The sequence below is a fragment of the Pygoscelis adeliae genome, unplaced genomic scaffold, assembly GCF_000699105.1.
Source record: "Pygoscelis adeliae isolate BGI_AS28 unplaced genomic scaffold, ASM69910v1 Scaffold16, whole genome shotgun sequence".
Classification (NCBI taxonomy): domain Eukaryota; kingdom Metazoa; phylum Chordata; class Aves; order Sphenisciformes; family Spheniscidae; genus Pygoscelis; species Pygoscelis adeliae.
In genome coordinates this window covers 7,249,970-7,273,301 of record NW_008825162.1, presented here as the reverse complement: position 1 = coordinate 7,273,301, position 23,332 = coordinate 7,249,970, and the positions used below count along the sequence as shown (strand labels likewise).

Genomic DNA, 23,332 nt, shown 5'->3' with positions numbered 1-23,332 from the left:
TTACCTATTAAACTGTCTTTATCTCAACCCACAAGTTTTCTCACTTCTACACTTCTGATTCTCTCTCCCATCCCACCGGGGGGGGAGTGAGCGAGCAGCTATGTGGGGCTTAGCTGCTGACTGGGGTTAAACCACGAGACTTCACAAATAATTATCATACCCATTTATTGTAAATACTCTCGATGCTTCTAGCGAACATGATCAAGAGGGTACTTAAATGGACATAAATTGGTTGTTTAATCAGCCTTATGCACTTTAATGCAGAAAACCAACAATGAGAAGAGTATTTATTTTAAAGTAACTTTAGAACCTGAGTGTGCACTTTTTTGCACTTATTTTCCTATGTAAATCCAAGTCCAATATATCAAAACAACACTCAAGAATAGGCAAAAAAGGGTTTTTCTTAGGAAAAAAAACACCCCACGCTTTTATGTGCTCTTTCCGTGTTTTCTCACAATAGAAGAGGAGAACATGAGCCCAGCAGCATTCTCCATCTCAATCTATTTTATAAGGAGCCTCACCTCCTTCTTCTTTTTCCTCTGCACCATGAATCAAAGGTATCTCAACTTCTGTTGTGTCTTCCTGGTTCAACAATGCCTCTGAATAAATTTGATAAAAAGAAGATGAACAGTAAGGCTTTTCAGAACAGACATAAAAGGATTAACATACGCTAGAGAGATTACCATTAAAAAACACTGGCAGAGGAAAAGGATCCTTTTCCCCAAGAATACAGATACAAAAGCTGCCTCAGGGAAATCCAAGGGGCTGTAGTTGAGAGCAAGGCCTTGATCCTCCAAGATGCTGAGCTTTCTGGGATTTAGCACAAAAACCCCATGTGCCTAGCTCCAAGCGTGGGCCTTCACCGGGACTCGTCGCAAGCCCACAGACACACGTACTCAAGCGTTTTGCTGGACTGGGGACAGAGCATTCAATGCTCCAAACGTACAAGGCTGAAGCGCTTGTCATCAGGAATAAGAAATAAGTTCACTTCTTTCTCTAACAGTTGCAGTCATCAAAAAGTCAGCTTTTGTCACCAAGAATCCATAGATACTTGCCTGCTCAGGGTCGAATTTAGAGTTACCATAAGAAGATCCAGCTCCACAGATTTAGCTTAGTAGGTATGGAGAAAGAAAGGGAACTTAAACACTACTGATAATATCTGAGCAATAACTAGTGTTTTTGCCTGTTAATTTTGCTCTTTGGTTTCAAGGCACATGCAGTACCTTCTATTTCCACGCAGGAGCTTTGGGAATCTGCCCCAGTTTTCATCTCCTCCTCTGCAGAAACATCCTGTTGTCCTGTTAACGTGACAAATTGAAAATTACATCAGCACGACGGCTGCGTGCAGGCAATGGCAAGTCCGTCAAAACAGGACACGAACCTAACACGTAGCACGGTCCTGTTCAGCCAAGTACTGCTTTTTTTTTTTTCCTATTAAACAATGTTGGAACTATTGTATATATGAAAGTATCGCTTAAACTCTAAGCATTAAGTATGTTAAATGGCTGGTCAAAACTGACCCTGAAACAACTTTTTTTTTTTTCTTCTTTTGTAGCTCAGCCTTGACACTGATTCTCATAGGAGCTGTTGCAAAGCGCTCGCACTTGACAGCCGACTTAGCAGAAGGTACAGAATCACCCCACAGGCTTTTAGAACAACAACAAAAAAAGGACAACAATAACAATGCTCTGCACCCAGGATCAATATGGTTAAAACCCCACATATTTGGAGACACGTGTCTTTTCCAGCAACACCAGAGATTACCGCACCACAACTGGTTGGTACACAACCTCTGCTAGCTGACAGCGTTTTCTTAAGGCAGCAGAGGTCAGGCTGAAAACCACTGGATGCTGAAACTGGAAGAACTAAGGTTCCCAACTGGTTCATTATCTCTGTCTTAAAGAATTTTGATACAAAACTTTACCTTCGGCTTGATCTTGTTCACATCCCACAGGATGCACTGGGTCACTCTCCCGTGTGCCTTTGGAATCTTTCAGGGAGTCTGAGGAAACAGCAAACAAACAAACAAACATCCTGGAGCAGTTTTCGTGCTGGAAAAGTCTGGTAGTTACTTCAGACACAGGTAGCCCTGAGGTGCTAGCTTCATATCTGGCGTTCTGATATGCTGACAGATTTTCTATCTGTTTAACTACAGACATATATACTACAAAAAGTATACTCATGGGTTTCAATTATTCAGATTGAATTCAAAATCTGTATACTTACTGAGCAGTTTTTTGCCTGTAGTACAAACGTTAAACAAGGAGCTGGCAAGAAAGGATGTGTAAGAATAATCAGCAGCACTACTGAGAGTTTCATTTCTAATGAACGGAGTGGCACAAAGCTATGAGAAACAGCACGAAACACCTACTTGATAAATAAAGTGATTTCTTACTTATTTAGAGCAACGCCAGCACTTTTCATGGTTGGACCTCCACAAGCTTGACAAACATTAAGTCCTATAAATCTCAGTGCAAATCCTAGCCTCATTTCACTTGATGACAGAACTTCCAAGGTCATTATCATGGCCAAGACTGCTTTTCCTTTTGGGGGAGACCAGCAAAATGAACTGCCCAAAGCCGTGCCCTGAACCAGTGGGCACAGTGAGGTTTAAATTAGACGACATGAGTCCAATCACTATGCTATCTGCAAGTCTTCATAAACACAGGGCATTATTTTGTTGTGTCAAACGACATTTTCTGACACCAGCCACTCCTTAGTTTTTGCGTGGGAATGGAGAAATGCATCATTCCACCGCAGTCAGGAAATCACAGCAACACAGCCACCCGTTTTAGCTCTGCTCATCCATATAACACACAGCTTTCACTGGATAAAAAGCTCTCTTTGAGCCTTGTTAAAAAACACCGCTGATCTAATTGGACATTTCTGCAAACTACAGGGGTAAGTACACTTGAGGTCATAACAACCGTAACAGATAATCACTATTTGTGTTCCAGAGTGAAACACTTTCTAAAATGCTGCTAGATGGAAAACTTAAGTAACAGTGCCAAAAGAGCTATGGTGCATGATAATACATTATGCTATGACAGTCTTGTTAGGGCTCTACTTCTGGAAGATCTCCTTCTACAATATAGCAGAGCAAATCTTACAATATACCAAAGGATGCCCCTGTAAAGCTCTGTTCCTGAAACTTGCCAAGAATAATCTCTGATGGATAAGTGAGAAAGCTGGGTTGTTAACATCTGATCCAAACTTAATAATCTGTAGAAAAGGTATGCACTGAAAGTGTGTGGCTTTAATTAACTGCAAATAATCCCCCAAGGCAAATATTTAATTACCTGCACAGCTTCTTACTTCTTTCATGGCATGACAATAAGTTTATAAATCCAAGTTTGAAAGCAGAATATCTCACTGATGTACAATTTGCTAAAATTTGCCCTTGCTGCACTTTTTTTCACCCTACTGTGGACTTAAACCGCTACTCACTGCTATCAGCTGGACCGCTGGGCTGGCCTAGGATGCCACACTGTGCTATGAGTTACAAGGGATTACCCTATCAGCCTGAATCAGAGCAAAAATAAATTAGAATTTCATCAAATTCTGAGTTTAATCAAAAAGCGAGTTGAAGGACCTCTTGGTGTAAATGGGAATGGCACTAAAAATCTGTAGGGAATTTTTCAAGCAAACTTTAAACCCATTGAGTGAAATTCTGGCTTTGCTGAAGCTTTTGACAAAGCTTTCAGGATATCAAACAAGCCAAGATTTGTACCACCCATAGCCCCATACCCTAAACTAATATAATCTTTTTCTGTATGATTTAGTTGCATGTTTGTAAAAGGAACTGTACTGACAAAGCTGGAATCAGAGGTCCTCTGCCTTAAGTACCATGCAGCCAGGGCCCAAACGCAGCCCTTCAAACAGCCAAAAGTGATGATAAAGTGTGGTATTACCTGCTATGGGCAGGAGAGATGCACGCAGCTCTGTCCCATCAAACCCTTAGAGCTATCTTATCCTACACCTATTGCACAGTGCTTCATACTCCCAGACCTGTGCCTTTAATCTCAGTTCACAGGTGCCACCTTTTCTCCTGGAATGAGGAATGACTCCAATTTCATGCAAAAATCAATCCCCAGCATCAGAGGAACAATTACGCGCTTTGGTCAATAATAACAAATGGAGTTTAAGGAGGCCCATGCCTGGCTGATGTATGTGCCCCATCACGCTGCTGTTTGTCGCGGAGCATCACGTAGCTTTTGGCAAACTACGGTTATTGCACAGTGTGGGGAGTTGTCGCTACTCCCACCCTTTGGCACAGCTCGCAGTTCGACCCTGCAGCTGTGCTGAGCGCCAGCGTTAGGCGCCACAGCTAGAGACCACCTATGCTATTTGGCACATCTTCACACATTCCCATAGCTGGCTCTGCACAGTTTATTCTTACAGGATTGTAATTTTGTGTTAATCTTTCATTTTGGTCATAAACAGTTTTCTAATCATTCCAGGGTACAAGAAAACAATTTAAAAATTGCACAGGAATCCAAATTATCCCAGGCAATATACAATGATAATTTTGCACAAGTTATTTTTTATAAAGTGTCTTTCTGAAAAGAGCAGAACACGAACAGGAGTTACTGCCTAGCTGTAAGAGTCTGCAGTTCTTATAATCAGTCATTGCATTAGGATGCAGATTATGAGTTTCAAAATCTTTAAGGTCAAGACCATACCAAAGATTTCTTCTTTTCAAATGCAAATATTAGATCAAATATTCAAGCCAAAAGGTCCAAAGATAGATTTACTTTTAGGATTAACAAGAATAAAATAAAGCAAAGGAATAAACCCAGATTTATTAGGAAAATCTGAGCCAAGCAAGAGTAAAAGTGTAAGACCAAATGCACCGGTCAATAAAAGCTGTTCCCAAATTGCATACGAGGCAAGAGTGCCACCTCCGTTTCAGTTGGCAAGCAGCGGTGGGAATCCCACAAATGCTGATGATACACTACTTTCTGCGTGCACGTTTTCAGTAGGGTAGTGGTATTGCTCAGGCTCAGCTGGTCCTCTCTGCTCGCTTAGCCCTTTAGAGCCTTATGCAACTGGGCATAAGCCAGTACCATAGTCCTAATGATTCCAGGGTCTACAAAAGCTCTGGCCATCCCTACAGCCTTTGTTCATTTCTAATTGGCTAGGGAACTAACTCTGATTTTTTTAAATGGCATAGAGCAGTGTTAGTCTTCTCCTAACACAGCTACTTATCCGTTAAGTCGTACCAGAGAATTCAAGTCAGGATATAATTTTGCAGCACTAAGTATACTTAGTTTTTTGATAACACACGCTGAGCACTATTTACCTTGGGTAACCACAAATTGTGACTGTAAGGGTTAACATTCCTCCAGGCAGGACTGAAAATAATCAGTTTCTGATACTACACTGGAGCACAGTTCCTAATGTCATCATTGATCACACATGAATGAACCAAACATGACATTTAATGACACAAATGAACCAAAAATAGGCCACTTTTATCTACTGCACATCAAGCATTGAAGTGCTCATTGAAGTCTGAGCATCCCTTAGTTCCTTCAAACCTGCTTTTACTTGGTGGCTGCAGTGAAGGTGTCCAGTTCAGGAGTGCTTGGCTCTGCACCCCTCCATTGTATTGAAACAACCGTCTCGTGGGGCTGCATGGTTGAATGCACCTGGGAATTAGCCCCAACCTTTAACAACCCGTGAAGAAAATATTTGGACTTTAAGTAAGCCGATCAGAATAATCACCGAGTATATTCACTGTTGCAATATATCAACTCTATGTTGAATTCAGCTCCAAGAAAACCGTGTAGCTTGCGATAAACTATCAATCCTACCCTTCCTGCCAATAATCGGACGCTAATTTATCTACATACTGTATAAACCCCCATGCTTTTCCATGCCATTCTTCTTTTTTTTTTTTGACTGTATAAAGCAACGCTGCTCAAACAAAATTTTGCAACTGCTAAGGAAGACGAGAAATGGTAAGACCTGAATGTTAAGTGGTTTTAATGATCTTTTAAAATTCACTTCCCCAGCTACTCTCTGTATGGCTTATTTACTGAGTTGTTTCTAATGTGCAACACACCTGGGTCCCGCATACAGCATAGATAAATCACCATGTTTTAGGGAGCTGTAAGAAGATTAAAGAGGGAGAAAGCTGGTCATTATGAAAGAAACAGGTTCAGTGCATTTTATTTTTTAAGCATGATACTGTGAGAAATGACTGGAATATTTCCAGAGTGAAAGAAATCAAGCAGGCGTCTAAAATTACAGGTAATGGTGTGCACGGAGGCTGCCACATGATTAGGGTATTCTTTTGCCTCATAAACTGAGGAAAATGTGTTAAAATGAAGTACTATAAAATGGTGATTTATGAGAAGTTAGGGAGATATTCTTGAGCTTTGACTTTAAAACGTTATTTTTATATCCACCAAGATTTCATTTTAATCTATCTTTATGACAGATTAGATTTATTGGAGCCCAAGTTTATATGGCTTGGTAAAACAGACCTTTTTAGGTGCAACAACCTGTAGAGGTATTTTTGCAAGTGTTTGGGTAATAGACCAGGCAGTTCACCTCTGCAGGTGGGGTCCTCCGAGTAATGCTCCCACCCAGTCGTGCTTCAAGCTGACAGAAGGGCATCTCCTCTAACCTCACCTTCTGTCCACATGAGACATTTCAGGCGCAGCTTGTATGATAACCGTGGGCATCCTGCTGCTGCCGTCAGGGGCAAGGTCTGTTGTACAGGGCACTGAGAAAGGAAAAAAAGCTGAGAAAAACCTGGCCGCCTCGGTTAGACCCTTCCCAGGAGAAGATGCCACACAGCTGAAGGCAAAGGTTGAGGAGGGGGAGATGGAAGGAGTAGGCGCTCGCATCAGACTGATGGGAGCGCAGCTGGATGGCTCCAGGTCAGCTAATATTTAAAAGTAAGTACGATCTAAATAAACCAGCTAAGCAGATTAGTGTCAGCTGTTGTGGCTGCCTGTACTGGCAAAGGGTAAAGCAGAAATCATAGAATCATAGAATAGTTTGGGTTGGAAGGGACCTCTAAAGGTCATCTCATCCAACCCCCTGCTGTGGGCAGGGACATCTCCAACTAGATCAGGTTGCTCAGAGCCCCGTCCAACCTCACCTTGACTGTTTCCAGGGATGGGGCATCCACCACCTCTCTGGGCAACCTGGGCCAGTGCTTCACCACCCTCAGCGTAAAAAATTTCTTCCTTATATCTAGTCTAAATCTACACCCCTTTCGTGTAAAGCCATTCCCCCTTGTCCTGTCGCAACAGGCCCTGCTAGAAAGTCTGCTGCCATCTTTTTTATAAGCCCCCTTTAATCCCTCTTGAGTAGTTTATGGTCTGGACCCCATCTGGATGCTCAATGCTACAGACAGGTCAGATTAAAAGGAAAAGTGAATAACCCACATTAGGTACAGCTCAAAGTGACCATTATGGAGGGTGCCAGGAGAATAGGCACTTGGTTGGATGGTGATGGTTATGCACCTGGTTTAAAAAAAGCACCAACCACACCATTTAGCTTGTGTTAGCCAATTTGCTTTCATAGAAATCCTTCTAACCAAGGGAGAGAAAAATGTTATCACTGTAGCTGGCATGCAGAGCCACAGCTATGGTTGGGGGTATTGAAACTCTTCCATTAAAAAGGTTCTTTTTCAGTTACCTATAATTGAAATTTTTCAGGCTGAAATTTTCCAGGTCTAATCATAGCCCAAGGGTGAAGTAAAACATTTCATTGGTAGCTGCTGAGCACTCAGCACTTGTGAAAATCAGGTCATTCATTTAGATGTCTTAATATATACTTAAGAGCTGATTTTAAACACCTCTTTTTTAACATATTGGCGTTTCAGTCAATCTTTTTCACCCAATTATCAATGTCTAATTTACATCAATTTGCACAGCTGCCCTGCATTTGAAATGCTCTGTCTTTCAGTTTATCCTTTCTCAATCATTTATGTCTTTAGGACATCAAGATTTTTCCACGGTGAGAATTACAGCTGGCCAAACACCGGAATTTTGTATCCATTATGTTTTACAGGCAGGATACTTACAGGCTTCTGGGTTGCACAAAGTGAGTTTTGAGGGCTAACCCCTAGCCAAGGCATATACCTACTTCTGTTTCTGACAACATAAGCCCTCCGGCTCACTGAATCTGACTCCATTTCAGAGAATGTAGAAAAATAGTGACTTGCTTTAAATGGCACTCCCACAGGAGCACAGACTTTGGTGAACACCTGGAAATACTTAATTGCTACTTTATTTTTAAAATTAATTAGCATATGATTTAATTTAGTTGACCTTCAATTGAAAATTCAGTTCTTATTAAGTGCTAATGAATTAAAATCAGTGTATTGTGCACAGAAACTTTGCCATGACTGCATAATGGGGAGTTCATTCTTCACCTGTACTAAATCCAGTTCCTTTTTTCATTTTTCTACCAGAAAGCCCTATCATTAAATCAGGTTAAATAGTAATTTGTAGGACAGGTAACTGAGATGAAGATGCAGAACACTCACTCTCTCACACACACACAGCTGTGCACGCACACGTACTCTTTTTTAAAAAAAAAAGGTTCAAACCAATCCACAGCTATATACAATATAGTTCATTTAAAATGAGTTTGTAGTCCCAGCACAATCTTGTATGGACAGGCATACTAGACTGAGTGCAGCCTGTCGGATACGTGTTTTATCTGCTGCATAAACATTAATGACTTTAATCACTTTGTTCTGCCCTTACACTTCATAAAGAGAAGCATCTCTAACTTGAAATACGTTGTGTATACAGGATCTACTTCCATATGCACAGTAATGAAGCGCTACGAAGGTGCTGCCTAGAGATGGCAGCTCTCCCCCCAAGAGCTAATAGTTATGCATGCAAGTTTTCAAGGGTAAAATTGCAACATTTCTTTGCGGTATTTCCAGACAGTGGAAATAGAAACTTGGCACTGACTGGAATAAGAGGATACCTCCGCAGCATAACATCAAACATCTTGATATTCTTGGAATATGACTGTCCTGCTTTTTTTTTTCCTGAGGACAGAGAGAGCACTCAAAAAATTCAGTCTGTTCAAAGGCCACATGCAAACTGGGCCCATGTGGACATTTTTTTCTGGACAGTGTCTCTTCTATTGCGAATAACAGAAGAGATATACTTTCACATTAATATGAGATTTGTAATCTCACATTAGGTTTTCATTTTAATCGGAGCCCCTCAAAACATGATTCTTGCACTGTTCCATGCACTTATCACAAAACATCCCCTTTCCTGTTCCCATCCTTCCCCTTTTGTTTTAAAAAAAATTATAAACACGACTCAGGTAAGACAAAAACATACTAGAAATTCATGGTGGCAGAGATGCATGTGATCTGTTTTGAATATCACTGCATTTTAGAGCAATAAATAACTATTTCAATGTGCTTGCTGTATTCTAATCCCAGAAATGTGAGAAAAATAAGCAGAAAAACTATTAGTCAACTCTAATTGGAGTCAAAATACTTGTTTTGGTGCACTCACCAGAACTGACATTTGAAAGACTGCTATACTTCCACAGTAGGCTTGGAAACCTATTCCAAGTGGTTTAAACTATGCATTTTGGGAATATGCAGCCTAGACTTACTTGCCACAAATCTCCTTTCACAGTAATTAGGTGGTATGACTGGAAAAACATAATTTCTTTAAATGCTTTACATCCAGCTCATTTAGTCAAAGATAAACTACAGAAATGAGTATGTTCCAGAACCTGGCAGGTTTTAGCTGTGTTAACACAGTGGGCAAACAATTTGAAGGCTGAAATTTATTTCGGGAGCAGCAGGTGTTTTCAGAAATGCCAGGATTTTGTAAAAGTGCCATTTCCTAAGCGGTTGCAAGTTTTATGTAACACTAGTATTCATTTTAAAACAACTCAAAATCTAAAATCTGAAAAGTTGAAAATCCACTAATGGAAATAAGGATTAAAACCATGGACAGCCTGGCGGATGCGGTGGCCTGATCGTTCAAAATTCTTGGTTACATTTTAAAACTAGCAAGCAAATCCCCAAACATGTTCTTTTCCCCACCATTCCTTTTTTCTACTTACATGACTTTACAAACAAAATATATGGAGGAGAGTCTGTCTTGTTCCTTTTTCCCTACCAGATGCTTTTTGTCTTACTTTTGAAGAGAGGTAGGACATCAAAGAGAAACTACCCTTTGGATTTCTCAGAGCACTCTCTCTTCTGTTAACCTCTCAAGAGAAGAGGGGAAAACACTGTACTCTCAGCATATTATAGGAAAAGCGAGACATATAGCACCAGCATGGCTACTTTCTTGAGAAGAGACAATTAATACAATGGGTCAAAAAAATGGAGTGGTTACACATTGAGATGGTCATTGAAAAACGTATTAGAAGACACTGGCTTCATAGTCAGGAACAAGCACTCAAAGCAATACCAAAATGTTGGGATCTTCAGTAAGACTGCAAACAGCAAGCAAGCAAAAAAAAACAAAAAAAAAAAAAAAAAAAAATTTTCAAACCCAAAGCCTCACCATGACCCTCATATTACGAAACATAAAAAACACATCTGATGGGGGATCTTATAGATACAGTATACGTAAACAGGCCAAATGTCATCAAAAAAAGATAAATGAATGGCAGGCAATCACCAGCTACGCTGAGGCTGAATCTATCACTATTTTGCCTTCCACTAGCCTTGCCACGACCTTAATCTGTGAAGATATCAAAAGCAAAAGCCAGCGCTCCAGCAAGGGTTTGTGGCTTGTTTTCCCTGCAGGATCAATCAATCAGTTAAGAGATCACCTAAATCAACCTGCACAAGGCTTTGAACTCGTAATGAGGTAAGTATGTGGGCTCTCTAGCATGTGTCTTTGGAAGAAAAGGGCAAGATATCACACCCCGTCACACTTATCTAGAAAAATGAGAAGAGAGTCAAGCAGCAATGCTGAATTAAACATTAAATCTTTTAAAATAAATAAGTTAATGGATTTTAATAATTATGTTATCTCAGTAAAATCCATTAAAATTTTCTATTAGTCTTTCTTGAAGGCTGTACTGATGGACTGTATTTATTATAGATAGCATAACGCCTGTTTTGAATTACCAGTAGCGAACATTTTATAAATCACCCAGGCTTTTTCCTGACATACCCCGACATAAATGCCAAAAACCATAGACCGGCACAAGCAATTAATAGCGTGATATCATAAGAGTATCAAAAACAGTACGTCTGTGCACTGGTTCCTATCTGTAAACCAACAACTCCACAGGAAAAATCTCAGCTTGAAACATTTAAATTAGATCATCTCTCTTGTTTCCTAAACTCCCTGTCATTTGGCCCCGTGACACTTTTAAATATTTATCACAAACTAAATGATCTGAATGCCCAGCACAGTCTGCACAAGATAAACATTACTTTCTCCCTCCCAATTATGACTTCATCTCCTCCTGTCTCCTCTTGATGTGTTTATAGCTATTGTGTTTTTCTTTTTCCCCATCAGGAGAGCACCGAATAGGGAGCTAATATTGCCGAGATAGATGTGCATGCTTAACTTTACGCCTGCGAGTCGCCCCAGCGAGCCCAAGCTTTGGGCTTATTTCTGATATGTCACGTATGATATTTTAGTATTACCTCTATAACAAGGGGACTTAGGAATTCACGGCATCTCTCCTACCAGCACAACAGCTGGTACCAAGTACTTCATTACAAAGGCTTTTGTAAATGAAAATCCAAGCATTTACCTATTTCTGTATTGTTTAACTGTGATTTCGGCAATTTCCAGACAAAGGAAAATAAGGCTTTCCAAAATGTCCTCTTGGGACTGGATATTTTGAAACACAATTTGCAATCCGTACCTTTATCCTCACTCAGCTCTGTTCCTTCTGATGATGATAGGCTGGCTACAGCTGAAGGTTTCGGCTCATCTGTAAGAACCGACGAAATGAAAGAGAAGTTATTCATTAGATAGCAAACTGATGAACCACTTTACTGAAAAAAAGCGTTACGCCTTATTGAGGCAAGATACTAGACCTGAATTTGATTTACTGGGCTTCCATCCATTCACAGGCCATTACTGGTCTGATTGTCTTCCCCAAGCCAGGGGTAAACTTACATTACAATACTGCCAGATCAAGTCTACATTTCAATTTCTCATAATACAGAGAGAGGAACAGCTATCAGTTTCATGGGTAGGCTGGTATTGCTATTTGCTTTGAGATTCCTTTTTTCATTTAATCCATCTATTTTGAGAAAAAACAATTAAGCCATTCTTAACTTTAATCATATCCATGAATCCCATTGGAATCAAAATGATTACATGCAAATGCTTTCCTGAAAATAGAAGCTTTCATGAATCAGGCCTGAAACTTAGCAAGTCCCTGAAAACCTGTGGCTTGGAGTTTTTTAACGGTAGAGCATGCAGGTAAAACTACTGTAGTTAATAGATAAAACTAGTACCTGAATTTAATAGATTTTTTTTCACTGTTGCTTTTTCTTGGCAATTTTTATAGTTCTAAAACCTTTATAAGCCTTTGTTTTCATTTCTAGCCATTCATTTCTTTCAAAAAACTTGCCTCTGATGATTCTGACAAAATTTTTTTCCTAATATAGTCACCGAATATTTTTAACTAGCTTGAAACCAGAGCTCTGAACCACCTGCCATTTTGTTTTTCCATGTGTTAACTGTGAAGTTCACTGATGATAGACTGGAGGCCAGACTTTAAAAAAACCACACAGTAATAGCTGAAAAATTTCAGGCCAGTCTTTGTACACTATAACTGGCTATTTCACTACTGTATAATAAGAATATATAAATCTTTATGTAATGGACTGGATAAGGATACTTTTTTTTTTTCCCTACATTTTCTTTCACAATATCGAAGTATACAATTTGTAATTTCTCACGCTCAAATAAAGGTTATGCCTTTTGGTTTAGAAAATACAAATAAGAACTTTAACATCTGATAGGATTGCTCCTTACAGTGATCAGTCATAGCGATTAGAAATGTTTTAGGCATACAACTGCGTATCTTAGAAAATCTGGTCATTTCCTACTGCCAAGAAAGGGCACAGAAGCAGCAATCTAAAAGTTCCTGATGATGTTTTGTCTCACAATGAGTAGAGTGGAAAGCAGCAGCAACTCATTAGCCGAATGTAACTAACTCGAGGTAATTGTACACCTCTTTGTTCTCGTCACTATGCGAACCAGTAGGGATAAATGTTAAGCCAAATCATTTTTTCCTGTAACACTGTGTGCCTGTGGCTGAGGAGGTGATTCATGGACTGTGCATAGGCACAACGCTATCTTTAGGCATGTACCTAAAACGCGTTCCTAAAGTATGACATTTTCTGGATCTGGGACCTAAAATGTCTGGATCTTTTCTTTGACGGTCTTCATGAGAGTAACAAAACATGACTACCAATATGAGATAGCAAAAGAATGTACATCATGGCTCTGATAAACCAGCTCTGACAGCTCGTAACGTAACAAGTCATAACGATGGTTTTGGGAAAAACACAATGCATTTAAGACACCTCCAGTAGCAAAGTAGTAATTTAGAGGTACAGATTCCTTAATTCTCTTGGGAAAAATGAAATGTGTCTCATTCAATCGAGCTGTTTTGCAAATCAAAATACCAGGGAAATATGCACCCCATCAGAGTGAATATAGCTGACAAGCACAATGGGCTGTATTTGGCATCTGTAGACAGTGGTATAACCGGGTTTAACAGGAACCTCTGCAGTTGGAGCTAGGAGCTCCTAGCAGTACTAGCTCTTAGGTGAGCTAGCAGCCAAGCACTACTTGGTATGGTTAAAAGCTCAATATTGCTTGGGCAAAGATATGCCCCTGCCTAGTCTGAGGTTCAAAACAGAGTCTGGATCCAGACAGAGCAACTCATTCCTCCCTTCTCCCTGGTCCCCTTCGCCTGTTTAAAATATGACTAGCATAAAAGTGAAAAACCCAGGAAAGGAAATGCTGTTGTCCTCCAGCACTTAGAAAATACCACTGCATGCTCATCTTGGGAAGGATAAAAGGCCTAGGTCCAAATTTTGCTGAGGTCCATGGGAATCTTTTTTAGTTGGTAATACTGTGTGCCTATGGCTTCACCTCCCACTGCTTGCCCCACACGAGGACATAAACAAGAGGTGATAAAGAGGACATGAAACATAGAAGGACTTCAAGCACTTGCGGACAGCATCAGCTGTTAACACCTAGTTGCAGAAGAGTGACTTGGGGAGCGCAGGGAGAAATGCTGTGCTTCCACATACACAGTGCCCAATGCATAGGACAAAAAGAAGGACCCTCATCAAATGAATTCCTCATCTGGAAACAGCCACAATGCAGTAAGCAAACCAGCTAAGTCAAGAATCTAGGCCTGCTAAATTTTTTTTGCTGCATTTACTGGCTGGCCTTCTTCAGCTCAATCTTCCACGTACTGAAAACAATCTTCAATTCCAATTAAAAAAAAAGTAGTTCTGAAGAAAACTGTTTCATGCTCTCCGGATTAAGTATGTGTAGGCAACATCCTGCACTACAATGAGAAAAAAACCAAACGAACAAGAAAAGCACTGTGTTACATGTAATACTATATTAAAAGAAATCCTTAAGAAATAAGGGGATTTACAGACATTTTGATTGTCACTTCAGGTCTTTTGATAACTGATTAATTCTAGTCGTCTTTTGCATTGAACAGAGTTGGGTAGGATGAAAAATACAACCATAAACAAAAAAAAAAAACAGAAAATCTATTGTGAATACAGAGTGACACTATTTTAAAATATTGAACTCACTGTAATTTATAAGCATGGTATCTGCAAAACTCAGTGCTCATGAACTCTGACATTCATTTGCAGTATATGCAGTATCCTTCTGTATGGATTTAAATCTTCATAACCCCTGAGACTTGTGTAGACAATTTATTAAAACTTGAAAATACCCTTTAAAATCTTCAGAAGTACAGTTTTCATCAAAAGAAGCCTGCTTCCTCCTTCTCCAAATTTCCTTTTCTATTCTATGCAGAGGGCTATTCTGTTGTAGACAGAGAGAAAATTATTTCTTTCCAGTTAGAGGATTAGCTAGAGGTAGTCCACCTTAAAGGGAGAATGTAGAGCTGGCTTGCAATACATTCATTCATAATGAATGGAGTTGCAGTCTCTCATGGGAGAATTGCTCAAGACCTGAGCTAATCTGGTGAAAATGTACAAACATTCTCCTTCAATAGTATTGACTAATGTTATTGTTCACCAAGGTGGATAAAACCTAAGAAAGTCCTTTAAGGAACTCGGCACAAACCTGCTTCTCGGCTCTGGACCTCGGTTTCTTCGGTGTTTTGCTTCTCCTTTGTGCCATTACCACCTATCGAGGAAAACACATAAAAATTATTTGTGATATATCTTTTTATTGGTAACAGCAGCAGCAATATTAAATGTAACCAATTCAGCACAAACTGCTAATTTATAGCAAGGCGCCATGATAAAAGGGGAGAGATAAAAAGGTAAACTGAAAAAACCTGCAAACATAACTGGTTACATTTAAAACAGTCACATTTGCACATCTCAGGCTGAAGAAGGGGGGTTAGATTAAAGATTTTATCTCAATAGGCACACTGGAAATATCTGTATACCAAATAAAGGTATGTTTCCCTAAACACTGTCTGCAATAGATGAAATTGTTGCTTGATCTTAGACTATGTATTTTATATTTTTCGAGGATTATTTTCCTCAAGTAACATTTCCACAAGATCCTTGAAGTGGCTGTGTTTCCGACTTGCAGAACCTACTTTAATGCCTATAGAAGGTAAGAACAGAAGGGGGAGAATCACCCGAATTTTATTTTAAAGCAAAAGGCACGCCACCTATCATAAAGTACAAACATGCATCACAAACGACTGCAAAGAAGAGAGCAAAATAAACCAAAGTAAGATTGCTAAGATTGAATGCATTTTCCCCCTTTTACACTCACATTCATTCCCAGTTTTCTCCACTACTTTGCATTCGCATTCGTTATCCATTTTCTTCCCTCCAGCTCCCTTTTCAGGAGGCAGGTACCAAACAGTGAGTTACCACCGAGAAAAGTAATGCCCTGGGGAACGTCTATAGATGCGAGATCAAGCTCTCTTAACCTTTGCTTGGCCCAATTAGAAATGTATCAGGAAGTCTGTATTGTCAACGATGGAGAAGGCTCTTTTAGCTTCATAATAATATTAGAAGCTGCAGTGCAGCATGCTGGATCAGATGAGATGGCTACACTCCCTCTTTTCCAGCATGGAGAGATAGACGGCGAGAACAGCTGAGTACCAGCCTTAATGAGGCATTTGAAAAACTGACTGCTGAGCATATATACTGGGAGAAAGGAAATTCATTCCCAGGCCTGTAAATGGCTTGATAATGATGCACATATTTTTTGCTGTGATCTTTTCTGGCTCCTGGGTTTTTCTGATTACAGCTTCTCTAAAGCAACATGGTTAAAGTTCCTCGCACCACCACCTTGCTTTTACTTAACACATGGAGTCTGTTGAAGAGAACAGCAGTAGCCCAAATGCAATTAGATGGATGGAAGAAAAACAGAGAAAGTGTGTGTTTTTCCAAAGCAAATGTACATCTGGTGGCACGCCGCATTCAGCTAATATTTAAAGGCTGAGGTATGACGCTCTCCCTCTTTCCAGCAGGCAATACATCCTGGCATCCAGCAGATGGGACTAGTGGAGAAGTATTTCCAGGCTGACCCTGCACAGAGCTGCTCTCAGGAGGAGAGGCGATGGAACAGGAGTTTGACACCCCACCTGAGAGGGGAGACGTGGGCAGGGAGCGGCTGATGGCCACCAGTGGGGACTCGGGCCTCCTGCCTGCTTGCTAACTCTTTGTACCGATTTTAACCAGCCTTAATGGATGACTAGCTATAGTGATTTCTTAGCACATTAGTGAGCTCTAACTTGTAAGAAATTGCATTACGTGGATGACCAAAATGGCTTGATAAAACCAGCTGGGTTTTTCCTTGCCCCACTTGAAATCAAAAAGTATTATTTTCAAAATCAGCGTTCTGCCTGTCCACACACAACAGGAGGACCTCATGCAAAATAGAAAGTTAGCTATACTAGAAGATAAACTTTTCCCTCCCCCTCCCCTTTTCTTTTAAAACATGGGCTTGGGACTTTGAAAGCTTTGCAGCAAGCAACTAATAAATAAGGAAAAAATCCTTTGCATCACCAGGATGTGTTTCAAAGGGATACAGTCACCTGGCTCAGGAGCTGCGGAAAGGAACAGTACGTTCAAGACAATCCTGTAACACAACAGTGCAGTGACATTTGAAATATCTTTACCATTAGGTCAGATCCAAAGAGAGTATTGCATCACTGCGAAACAAGCGGTGCCAAAGCATAAAGGATTTAATTATGGCCAAGTGCAACATGTTTCGCTTTGCACAGAAAGATTTTACATTCAGAAAAAGCAGGTCAGGCATAAATGGTAACTACCGATATATCACTGAAAATCATTTCAGCAATTACCTTACTGCATTCACAACGTAGAACTACATTTCTGGACGATACTTGTTTCTACATCCATTATAACAAGTATGACTATAACCATGAGATATTTGGCTAAAACCAGGTATTTCAAGGATTCATTCATGTTTATTGCCAAGGGATTACATCTCTTGTTAAAGTCACTTACTCAGAGCAAACTTACACTACAAAAGAAAGTTTAAACGATCATCTGGTTCATCAGATTATCAGATAAAGCACATATTCACCAGTATGTTTTGTCAACCCTAAGTCTATTATTTCACTGGAGATTCACTGTTTAAAACTGGTATAATAGGACGATAATTACAGCACTATATTTTGGATTCTCAACATCTTTTCCATCTAACACTTCATTTTGTTCCTTTAGAAAGAAAAATGTAAAAAGACTTTAAGCAGAAGCTTCACCTCTTGTACTCTGACCCAGTCCAACAGACTGACTGGATCATGACACAGAAATTAATCTTGATCAGCATATTGCAAGTACGTGTTGTGCATGCAAAGTGACTTCGATAGAATTAGAGAAAAGGAAATGCTAAAAAATTAAGTGTGGACAAGTGATCCTCAAGTAAATGACTTGCAGAAGGAAGGGTTAAGCTCTGCTTGGCCTGGAGAATCTCTTCATCTCTGGAGAAAGGGAGGAAGCGGAGTACGAACACACCGATAAGAAAGCAAACTATAGGGTGGAGAAGTGACTAATCCCAAAGCGTCTGACAAACAGTTTTTTCCGTTTTTTAATAACCCTTCTAATAAGTCTCTCACCAAGTGTCTTCTACTGATGAAGGGTCTTTCTGTAATTAATGCTCTCCATTGGAGCTGGGTGCAGAGCAAATGGAAAGGCTTTAAGCAGCACATGCTCAAGGCGAAGAGCTGAAAATACGTTTTATAAGAGTAGCAAGCCAGTTTTTCACCATATTTTCATTCACCCCGGCTCTCCTTTTCTCCAGGCAGAAAAGCCAAACCCAGCGCGTTTCCCTTGAGTCTTCCCCAAGACATTATTAATAATAAAAATGTCTTTTCCACTGGATGGCTTCTACAGTATCCGCCATCCTTCTCTTTCCACTACTGCAGCAACTGGCGACTGCATTTCCTTTAGGTGAAAGCTGTCCTCACAATATCTGCTTTTCTATTATACTAGTAATTGAACAGCAATCTGTCACTCACTCCAAAGGAGATAGAAAAAGTGGCAAACGACACGTCGTGTCATTTTAGGTCAGCAAATTTAAATGATTTTGAGCCACACCAAAAGACAAATGGGAACATCCGTTTCTTTTCCCCAGCATGGCAGGCAGTTGAAAAAAACGGAGTTTGAGAATTACAGTAGCACCGTACAAACAAAATAAGCACATGAGACACTAAAATACCTACTTCTGGCCACATATTTTGCTCTCCCTTGCCAAGCTGACTACTGCCTGACAGGCGCTTGCTCCCTCCTCTTGGCCTTTTTCTTTGAGATCAGCAAGAAAATTCCCCCCCAATTGATAGAAACCCTCATTTATGTTTGGTAGAAAACAGGCTAATCAATCAGCACACTCAGCAAGCTGGCAGAGCAAGCGGCACTTCTAACTAAACTAGAAAACCGGATACTCTGCGAGTGCCTGCCCACTTTATGTTAAGGAGCGGTATTTAGCATGCACAGTGATATACCAGCTGCGGTAGCAGCCCCAAAACGAAGCAGATGATATGATAAATAATAAGCCGGCAGTCAGATGGGAGAGGGCTGGGACAAGATCCCTATGAAAGTCCAGAGGACAAACTCTCAGCAGCGGCACCAGAGCAGGTTTTAGTATTCTTCCCATTTTCTCTGCGAGACCCTGGCGGCACGTGGCTTTTTACATCTTTCTCTGTTCTTGCGACAAACGTGGCAAGTCAAAAATATTAATAACCTGCTGGCCTCTTGGCTCTTCCCTTTCAGAGCTGAGTAAGTGCCAGGTTTGCTCATACACCTACTCCTCTTCAGCAGTGCCTTTCTTCACAAGCAGTCAGCGACGTACTTAGAGCTGAGGCTAAAGTCAGTGTCTCAAAAACTGGTGCAAAAAGACATCTCAAAAGCTGGTGCAAAAAAGATATTTTCCAGAAGAAAACAGAATTGCAGATAATGTATTTTTAGTTAAAGGAGGAAATTCTGCATAACCATACAAAACAGTCTACTTCTACCCCTCCGACACAGATGTTATTAATAATAAAATTGTTTTCACTACTGAGAAAGCTGTACTTATATCATCCATAGTGTGTCAGACAGCCAGAGTAAAGTTCCTTCAAACAACCTCCTCCTTCCTGGAGCAGAAATAAAAGAGACAGAGGGCCAACACCTCAGGCTCACATCTTGTTTGCCACTCTCACGTATCTGTGTACGTATCACATCCCTGAGCACCAGGTTTGACCCTGTTACATCCCCGCACGGCTCTTGCCATGCAAGTCTGGGTGCATCCTCTGGTTCTCCGGGTGGCCAGTGACTGCATCTCTCCTGCGGTCTGGCCTGCAAATCTCCCTTCAAGCTGGGCCACGCTTCTATGACAAATGCAAATACAAACCAAGATCTGGCAGACAAAGGATGCCAGTTTTGAATTATCTTTTTTACAGCACAAAAATATCGCCACGGTAATCATACTAATGATAAGAAGGTCCTTCGAGGATAACAGGGAAACTAATTAATGAGAAAATTAAAAATACAGGCCTTGATTTTACAGCTGTTACATTCTGCACACATGAGTATATATGCTGACTTCAGTGAAACTCCTAAAACGAGAGAAGAAAGCACGCATATTCATATATACACTCAACATCATACAGCCTGCAACCATTTTCAGACTATTCCAGTGGCAAAATGGTATCAGACATAAACCAAGAAGCACATACACACAAAGGCCATTATTTTAGAACTACAAATGCATTAAAATGAATCATTAGAGTGGTGGCCTGAGGTTACTGAACATTTTCAGTTTGCATTTTAATTTCTTTTAATTAAATTATGATTTAGGTCAATTTTAATCACTACTTGTATATAACCCCTTTGGGGTAAATTTTAAGAAGGGTTAGTAGAGAGTTATCTGCAGTAATTGTTTAATGGAGTTATGAGACTTCTTCCCTCCATGCTGCTTCAACAATTTACCTCACCACAAACGCAGACCTGGATGTGCTGCTGTCAGTGCACCCAGCCTAGCGAAGTTGTCAGCGTAATAAATAACAGGTTTTCATTTTCATGCAGCATTTTGTCAAGAATTGTCGAGGAGTGTGGGAAAAGAATGAGAAAACTGTAGCTCGTGGGGATTATCTCAGAGGTTAAAAATAACACTATTGTATTTCACCTATTTAATGTCCTGCGAAATATAGGAGCCTAATCTAAAGCCCACTGAAGTCACTAGGCATGTTCCGCTTGCCTCACTCCTCCGTGGATCACAAGGCAAGTAACTCGGCTTCATTGTACCTTTCCTGGCTAGGGAAGAACCAGGGGACAACAGCTACAGCATCAAATTAGGCGCTTGGAAGACACCTAAGTGGGTCCCAACCCACTTCATACATAACATTGCTGGGAACGTTGTGCTAGGCTGGTTTCTCAGTGGGTGTAATTCTTCTGTCTGACATACAGCGCAACTCAGATTTTACAATAGGGGTGCCTGGCAAGAGACATCTAAAATTTCATTGCCAAAGATGCTGATCATCGCTATTTCTGACGATCTGCAACTGTGGCTGTTCAAAACAAATGAAAGCAGACATCTCCTGGAAGCTTCAGCTGTCCAACATAACCAGAATATGGACATCATACCCTAGACGTCATACACAGCCCATACAGAGGACAAAGATACAATTGGCATTTTGATGCAAAAAGTACACACATGGTGCTGCACAAGTATTATCATTGTTATCATAGTATACAAAAGTGGACAGAAATCGCTCATGTGAATTAATGCATTTTGAAGAGCGGGCCGAGGCAGAGCTCAGAGCAGAAGAGAGGAGCCCTGACTCCTAGGCCTACAGGCAGTCCTATCTAAGAGACAGAGAAAGAAAGGGACCCCCATAAGTGAAGGTGCACAATACGATCACAAATTTTGTCATTAGTATGTTAATTTACTATTCGTTCATACTTTCCCGGTGTGCCTAAGAGACTAGGTAACTGCACGCTGTTAAGGACTGCGGCACGGCTGCTTTTCCAAGCCACAGTCAAAATAAAAGATGAGACCTATTTCAATTTTTTTGCATACAGGCCACAAAATCATGTGGTATGACAGTGTAACAAGGTGAAGAAATGGACAGAGAAGCCACACAGGAGATAACACTTGTTAAAAACAGCATAAAACGTGAACCAAAACATGCACTTTTTTGCATCAATATTTCAGAATTAAGGGACTAGCCCTGTCTTCTGCACTGGACCTGAACAATCACAATGGTTTACTGTTATTCACATCATGGTTAGAAATGAGAAATTAATTCCTTGACAGACGAGTCCCCTGCAGGTATGCTGGTTTGTCACTGTGTATTATTCTCCTCTGACAACATTGCATTAGTCACTTTAGTAACTTAGTATTTTGCACCTTAGATCATCTCAGGAGAAAGAAAATCTACTCTGAAGCATCTAGTGTGAAAACAGGAATTACAACTGTTTGCCTGGTATGGTTTACACACACGTACACTTGGCTGCTAAAAGAAACCCAAACGGGTAAATGGTCAACACAACAGGACTGCACGTCACCTGTGGAGGCCAAGATGAGCTGCATTTTCAAAGTTGTCTTGTGTAGCCACTGCACGGCAATTTAATGAAACAGTAGAAGCCACTTCAGCAATGAAAAGAATCTTCTAAGAAGGGTTTGCTCAGAGAGCAAATACAAATAAAAATACAGATAACGTCCTGTTTTTCCCCTGGCTAAGTGGAAGGTGATCATTCGATATTCTGAGAGCTGTAATCAGTCAAGACAGATGGTGGACTTCAAAACAGAAGTGAAAAAAGAAGCTATCAACCAAAGTGGATAGGGGTTAATAGCATCACTTTAAATATAACCAATCTGCATGAAGGTGAAACATTTCACAGACATGTTTGATACACACGCTTCCCAGGGAATTTCTTCTGTAGTACTTTATCTTCATTTAAAATTTTATTTAAGGATTTGGTTTGGTGGCAAAAAGGATACACTAACTTCTAAGCTATCTTAACAAGAAGTAGCACTTTTAAGGCTGAATAAGAGTGTGTGTGTTTTTGAAGTATAATTATGTGTCTAGATGTTCATTTTTAGTAGATTATGAGTGGAGCAGAAATTTACTGAAGAATATTACTGCCCTGTGGGATGCAAAGAAGAAATGTAGCTACAATTTCTCAAATGATAAAAGAATTGCTTGCTATAAACCGAGGACCATTTTAAAACTAATCAGAAGTCAAATCCAGTTAATATTAATCCATACCTTAAAGAGAGAGACAACCAGGCCTGCATAGTATTAGAAGGTCCTTAAAAAAGACGCTTTGAACATCACTGTGTAATGGGAACACACAGCAGCTGTTGTACGCACCCCCCCAGCCCCAGGGAGGATTAAGCCCACCTTGGATGAAAGCAGCACAAGCCAAGCACTGTTGACTTTGTGGGTGCGTACACTATATCCCTCTCTATGAAGCTAGGAAGTGAGCAAGCAAAGCTGCAAAGTTTGTGGTATATAAAGGAGAACCAGGAAGGGGAAGCCTTATGTTAATCTCACAATTAAAGGACTCAGCCGTAAAATGAGTTTTATTTTCTAGTCCCAAGACTATGCACTTTTTGTCATCGGACAAAAACTTTTTGGGAGAAGGGATGAGGAGCCAGGGTGTCTTCCTCTTGGTGAGCATCCTACCTAATTGCCA

General features: G+C 40.4%; 1 protein-coding gene across 1 annotated transcript in view; it reads right to left on the bottom strand.

Annotated features, from left to right (window-relative positions):
• Positions 1–495: 495 nt before the first annotated feature.
• The window catches only part of LOC103920882 (O-acetyl-ADP-ribose deacetylase MACROD2-like), a 260,177-nt gene continuing 237,340 nt past the window's right edge, over positions 496–23,332 (bottom strand). The window contains exons 6-10 of the mRNA XM_009328740.1: positions 15,282–15,344; positions 11,845–11,913; positions 1,925–2,002; positions 1,224–1,298; positions 496–599 (exon numbers count right to left, since the gene is read on the bottom strand). Coding sequence (XP_009327015.1) covers positions 496–599; positions 1,224–1,298; positions 1,925–2,002; positions 11,845–11,913; positions 15,282–15,344 — 389 coding nt within the window. The remainder of the gene's footprint in view (positions 600–1,223; positions 1,299–1,924; positions 2,003–11,844; positions 11,914–15,281; positions 15,345–23,332) is intronic.